This window comes from Cebus imitator, unplaced genomic scaffold (genome assembly GCF_001604975.1).
Source record: "Cebus imitator isolate Cc_AM_T3 unplaced genomic scaffold, Cebus_imitator-1.0 Scaffold594, whole genome shotgun sequence".
NCBI classification, from domain to species: domain Eukaryota; kingdom Metazoa; phylum Chordata; class Mammalia; order Primates; family Cebidae; genus Cebus; species Cebus imitator.
Genome location: NW_016107909.1, coordinates 957033 through 964211, shown reverse-complemented (window position 1 = coordinate 964211; position 7179 = coordinate 957033). Strand labels below are relative to the sequence as shown.

Genomic DNA, 7179 nt, shown 5'->3' with positions numbered 1-7179 from the left:
AACAAGCAAACTGTATTGCTAAAGTTTACATACATAAGTGCTAACACTATAAGAATAAAGAGACAATTATCATAAAAGGTAAGATATTGGTAATTACCACAGGGTATGTGGCCGGGAGCTAGTTGTGACTGGGAAGGAACTACATGGGTAGTTACTGAACTGTTTTCAATATATTCTATTAAGCTGAGTGCTAGTTATATAGTTACTTTAAAATTATTCCTTGAACTGCATATTTATATTTTGTGTACTATTGAATACACATTTGAATATATATTTCTCAATTAAAAAAACAAAGCTATGACATAGAAAGAGCAAAATAAATACATATTATCAATGGATACTTACTCTGATCCCCAAGAGCTCAACTTTCTGATTTTTTTCTCAGAGAAAGCATTCAGATCATGATCATGTTTTTAAATCTGTGAAAAGTAAAATAATTAAACCCATACACAGTGATTATATAAAATTAGACATTTGCAATCACAATGAATTTATGATCATTAGAGTGGAAAGATTTAGGTCACAAGATTTTTTTTCCCTAAAAATCTCAGGAGAACAATTTTCTGTCTTCATTTTGCTAATAATAAAATAATGGACTCTAAAACATAGATGCTTTTTTAAATGTTCCATAACATCACCAGAGTGTGACATAGATTAAAAAATAAAAATAAAGATATACATTTATTTTCATGTCCTACCTTTGCGACAATTTATGAGGAACTTACAGACATGTAACAGAACTGCTTTGAAATCTAAAAATAAATGGACTTTACAAATCCCTAACCAGTCATATGGGATTTACCAGATCCTCTAGGTTTTACATGGTCACAACTATTTCTCTCCAACTGTTTTAAAAGAATTTCCGGGAGCCATTTCAGGACATTTGAGGTAATGTCCTTCCACACCTAGTAACTGCTGTATCTCCACGATTGCAAACTTGAAAATTAGGCAACACCAAAGCAACATTACTCACAAAATAAATAGCAAAATCAGAATCTCTGGCATCAACTTACAAAGTATGATTTACAAAGATATTCTTAAATTTCTTAATTTATTGTTAATAAGTAAAAAATTACTCAGTGGAACCATACAAAAACCAAATCATTAATTTTTGCACCTGGTATTTCAGTCATCAACAGTGATCTCATGGTACAGAAATAAACAAAACAATGGAAATTATCATTAACTTCACCCTGGCTTTCTAGGTTGGTAGAACTAAACAGAAGAAATTATGGCAATAACCATTAACTATAGAAGAAAAATAATGAAAAAATGGTTGCAGGTTTAATCACAAAATGAACTTAATTTTTGTTGATTTTGTTTCATCTGACAAAGCACTAATATTTATTAATATGAACTGACAGCATCATTCTAAATTTATTCCTGAAGAGATGTCAAGACTTCAATAAAATATAAGCAAGTTATTGGATATTTATGGATTGCTGAATGACTACCTGGAAAATATCAGTTACTCTCAGAGAGCACAAAACAAAGTAAATGTGGAAAAAAAGGCTTCTTTCAAAAGTCTTTTTATTAGTCCTATCCTCTAAAATTCTAAGAAACAGAGCCTTGATATTCCTGGATTCAATTTTAAGTAACCTTAATTTTAAATATGACACTTGGAATATGCATAATGGTAAGGAGTAGGATATGTGAACAAAATTTAATTTCTTTTTTCCAAAGGTAGTCCTTTTCTTTAAATTCATTCTAACCATTTTTGCCCAGTTCTCTATGTACAGATTATCCTTTAATTATACAGATTCACTCTCTACTTCCACATATATTTTCTCCACTTGATGGTACTTTTACAAAAGAAAGAAACAATACAGCTAGTTGACAAAGTAATTTAAACTATTTGTAAATGAAATAAAAAGTATAATACATGGTATAAAAAGATACCAAATTTTAGTAATACTGATGTTCATCTAGTTTTTTATTTAACAAAGTACCTACTAATAGTCTGGGCAGGAGAGAAGAAGAAAAGGAACTGAGGGAAATGACTTCCTATGGTTAAAAAAAAAAGCCAATTGCTTCAGAATGCACAATAGTCTTAGTAATCCAAGAATCATTTACTATTTTCACTGAGTTTACAGTGTTGGGTACTATGGTTTACATCATTCTAATGAAAGTACTTATAGAAACATCTGTAATAGTTCATACCAGAAAGCAGAAAGTTCATCTCAATAAAGACCTTAAAAAATAAATTTTTATCTTCATTAACTCCCTTTCTGGGAATGGGAATGAAATAACGTGCTTCTCTTAAAAAAAAAATTAATATCCATTCGTTTTATGGGAAAAAAGATTCCCCTAGCAATAATTTTTAACATTCTACTTTTTGTCTATTTCTAAGGACACTCCCTTTACAAAATCTTTTAGTTTTATATAATAGGACAATCAGGTTTAGAGTCTCACATAAATAAAATAGCCACATTAGAAGGCATACTGAAGAATCAAATGGTTAGCCACATTTGTCTGTTCACATTCATGGATTCTCTAAGAGGGCTGTGAGAGTCCATATAATACCGTTCACATTTAGTCTAAGTTAATATGTCTCATCCAACCTGCTGCTCCTACAACACTGATGCTTTCAACAAAATCCTCATTTTGGGACACAGTGACATAACAAACTCTGGTTAAATGAGCAGAGGTAATAGGACAGTAAACTGTAACTGTACAATTTAAAATGTCCACTCTTCATCCACCATTACCATACCTCTTCTTCCCAGTGTATTAAATTCTGAAAGCCTAACCTTATGAGAGGTGCTGGGTGCCAAACACTATTTGTAGAGAAAATCGGTCTTTAAACAAAAAAGAAATTCATTAAATAAAATTAAACTTTTTGGATAGTTGCATTTGTTGCTTTCAATTTCTTCCTATCTGTTCTGGTCATACATATTTTTCATTCTTTTTATCCAGAGAGATTAATACACAGATTAATACACACATTTTTTGTAAGCATTCTAAAATGGCATTCCAGTTCAAAGTTGCTTGTGATCATAGCCATGTGTGAACCATTAGACAACTGTATACTATGCCCCAAAATGTTTTATAATTCTTCAGTGGAGTTTCCTACTGATGTTTTCCTTAAAATTAAGGCTTCATGAGAGAGAAATCCATAATATTATGAGCTGATCTTCTTTAGCTTCTGAATTAAGTGCACTCTTTCCAAAATCAAGTAGTCCTGGAGTAATGTTAAGACAACTTCTATTAATCAGTGTCATGACTGAAGTAGTATCTTACTGGAGGTCCAGGCAAATCTTCATCTCCATCAATGTCTGGAGCAAATGACACAGTAAGATCCACATATTTCTTTTCAGTAGAAGGTTTTACAAGTTTATGCATTCTAAGAAAAATAAGCAAGAATAAATATTTTGGTAAATTCTGCAAAATGAAAAAACAATTTGCTGACTAAAGCCATCCAGAGAACCTGGTCTTATATCTAGACTTTATTTAACATCTAAAAATAATCTGCTTTCATATATTTATTTTTCTTTACTAAAAGGTCTGAACTCAAGACACTCACTTACCTAACAGTGAATAAATTTGGATACATTGGTCATGATAAAGAATGCAAACCATTTATTGAAAGACAAAAAGGCTCAGACTGCAATCCCAGCACTTTGGGAGGTCAAGGCAGGCGGATCACCTGAGGTCAGGAGTTCAAGACCAGCCTGGCCAACAAGGTGAAACCCTGTCTCTACTAAAAATACAAAAATGAGCCGGGCGCAGTGGCACACACCTGCAATCCCAGCTACTCAGGAGGCTGAGGCAGGAGAATTGCCTGAACCAGAGAGACAGAGGTTGCAATGATTTAAAAAAATTAATTCTCCTCCTATACCACCTCTTTAGTTTGGAGGCATCATGAATTCAAGAATTTCTCTGTCGTGAGTAAAAAAGTAAGCTAGAATTAACCTTAAAATGCAAGCTAGAAATACAAAGTAAAATTCATTCTTAGGTTTTTCCCTTATATCCAATGTTTATCCTGTTTATTTACTGAAAAATCACTGTCTTTTTAATTGTCACTACTGTCTTAAATCAAGTCATCATCTATACACCCCTTAGATAATTGTATTAGCTTCTAGTTAGCTTTCTCCAGTCTCTTTTCTACCTCCAATCTTCACTGCTCCTAGAATTCTTTTCAAATATAAATTTGATGTATTCTCCTGCCTAATAATGTTATCTATCATATACTATATACCTACTTCATGCCAGGCTCTGAAGTATGTCATCGATTTAATCCTCAGTAGCTCTTTCCATTTCACAAAGATATTTTGTCCCATACAAAAACTTTTCATTTTTCTACCATTCATAATCACCACCTCATACTTTAGTCATTCCAAAAAAAATATGAATTCCAAGTAGGAATTTAAAATACTACTCTTAATTCATCCAAAAGATATTCAGGTATCCTCATGAAAATCAACATAAGGCAAATTAATGCCTTTGCTAATTAATGGTAGTTTTACTTTTGTATGTATGTTCTTTTTAGCTGCAAAGACTTGCTTTTGCCAGAAATAATCTTTCTTCAAAGGTAGCTCAAATGAAATCTACCCTGAACTAGAGGTCTGAGCACAATACTGTCAAAAATTTTCATTATCACAGTTACTCAATTACATTTTAATGATAAACAGGACCAGAGATGAGACTTAGCCATGTCACTGTCTCAAAATAAACATTCCCATTCTTGTGAAATATATGTTCTAGTTGCAGGGAAATAGCTAATATACAGTACCTAGGCCAGGCACGGTGGCTCACACCTGTAATCCCAACACTCTGGGAGACTGAGGCAGACGAAATCACATGAGGTCAGGAGTTTAAGCCCAGCCTGTCCAACATGGTGAAACCTTGTCTCTACTAAAAATACAAAAATTAGCTGAGCATGGTGTCAGGTGCCTGTAATCCCACCTACTCAGGAGACTGAGGCAGGAAAATCACTTGAACCCAGGAGGCCGAGGTTGCAGTAAGCTGAGATCACACCACTGCGCTCCAGCCTGGGCAACAGAGTGAGACTCTGTCTCAAAAAAATAATAACAATAAAATAGTACCTGGCACACAGCAGGTACCCTAAACAATAGTTTGTTGAATAAATGAATAAAAATAGTGATTTGGCAGTTCAATTCCTCATAAATCTGGTCATTAAGTGTTTCAACATAAGAGATGAATCCACTTTTACTTAAGTGTACTGACCAAATCAAGTTTCTAAGCCTATTAACTGAAGAGCTGAATCTCTCAAGAGGTAGGCTGTTGGCCTTCACCTGGCAGATTTACTGTCTTATTAATGTCATTAGACAAGACTAATGCTTTTATCTGAATTATGGTAACCTCTATATTTAATTTTTTACTGTGCATCAACTTATATTTAAATTCTTGTTAATCGCTACATATAATGTTGAATACTCACGTTAACTTCAATCTTTTTGCATGACCAGGCATTACAGGAACATAAAGCATTTTGACTCCCTGTACCACCATTGTTGGCTCAATTCCATACTTCTCCTAAAAGTGAATATCAAAAAGAGAAACAACAAAGCCTCACTCAAACATAAAACACTTATGTAACATTGTTTGTAAACAATGTTTTATGACCAGTAAAAAAAGTAATTCATGCTAAATAATTATAACTTCCAATAAAATTATTAATAAGAACTAAATAGAAACCAGACGTAAAGCTACTAATGAACCAAGTGAATAAAAGTATCTCACTTTGACTGCATTTATGAAATCCAACAGGGTGAAATCTTCTTTTCCATGTACAGTCCATCGATCCCAAATTGTAAATGAAATTCCATTTCTGTTACAGAAAAATATTCAGAACAGAAAACTTTGAAATTTTCCTCCCTTTAGTGATGATACAAAAAAAACCACCTCCAGCAGTCCATTATTTGTGATTGGGCTAGAAATTAATGTGGGAAAATAAAGGATAATACACCTTCTAAAATATTTCATAATATTCTTTCCCCATCACATCATATAAGTAACCACTTTTAATTAGTACCTTGTGTTTCCTTCCAGTATCTCATTATAAATCAGTATGTTTTAGCGAGACTTTTGTCTCTCTCTCTCTTTAAAATAGCTGCATGGGTTTCACTGTGTGGATGTTCAAGTCCCCTGTGGGTTATTCTAATCATTGGCTATGATAAATAATGCCAGAATAATTACCTTGCAAATATATAGTTTGAGACGTGTGCAAATGTATCTGAAAATCTGACATATAGTGCTGTATATTCCTTATTGTGGATTACACTATTTTGTACTCTCATTTAGTAATGTATGAGAGTGTCTGCTTTCTCACACCCTTGCTAAGATAGGTTTTTTTCAAGTTTCTGGCTGTTGCCAATCTGAAAACTAAAAAGCATAGGCCCAGGGAATTGTTCTGCCTTGTCACAAGCTTGTGGAATTGAATTCTAAATCTCATGACCTACAGTCAGACACCTACTAATTCATCTGGGCAAGGCAGACACAGATGAAATCATAATGCCAAACCATGTGGCAGATAAAGTGTTGTAAGGGTTCTTTGGCTACTTTAGTCAGAAATATCTCACGAAGATGAGGTTTGAGCTGATCTTGAAGTGATGGGAAGAATATACACACACACATATAAAGGGAAAAAAGAGGTGAAGCCAGTATTTTTCCCTTTTAAAAGGTAAAATATTTTATTTCATTTTCATTATACCAGAGAAACAGACCTTCATACATACCTGATTTTAGTTTTCCTTACTTCAGATGTCTCTGTAAACACTATAATTGGAATGGCAAAGTTAAGAAAACAATTTTTGTAAGCTTCAAATGGATAGCCACCAGTTACTTTGATCATCTCCAAGGCAACCTAGATAAAAGAAAATGATTTGATTATATAAATAGCCTAAAACTATCTATAATTTTAATCGGATCTATTCAATTTTCACAAGTTTTCAAGCATTTCTTTGTAGATAGTAATAGCAGCTATGGGACTAGAGTAATGTAAATTTCTTATTATAGGTCTCCATACTTTAGCATATTTTATACTTTCAAACGTTCAACCTACTCTATACGTGGTCAGTTATTAAAAAAAAAAATAATTCAACCTACTTTGAAAATAGATGCCAGAACTCAAAAAATACAACAGTCTACAATCACTTAATACAGGGGTATATAATTACATAGCTTCTAGAGTAACTTGAGAGTAATGATGTAATATGG

The 7179-nt window shown here is 33.0% G+C and overlaps 1 protein-coding gene across 3 annotated transcripts in view; it reads right to left on the bottom strand.

Annotated features, from left to right (window-relative positions):
* Nucleotides 1–1022: 1022 nt before the first annotated feature.
* UBA6 (ubiquitin like modifier activating enzyme 6) overlaps nucleotides 1023–7179 on the bottom strand; it is a 74495-nt gene continuing 68338 nt past the window's right edge. Inside the window, exons 30-33 of one of the 3 annotated variants that reach the window (XM_017516555.2) lie at nucleotides 6699–6826; nucleotides 5704–5791; nucleotides 5402–5496; nucleotides 1023–3343 (exon numbers count right to left, since the gene is read on the bottom strand). In XM_017516555.2, coding sequence (XP_017372044.1) covers nucleotides 3208–3343; nucleotides 5402–5496; nucleotides 5704–5791; nucleotides 6699–6826 — 447 coding nt within the window. In that variant the 3' untranslated portion in view covers nucleotides 1023–3207. The remainder of the gene's footprint in view (nucleotides 3344–5401; nucleotides 5497–5703; nucleotides 5792–6698; nucleotides 6827–7179) is intronic. The other 2 variants (XM_017516557.2, XM_017516556.2) reach the window with 2 other exon arrangements.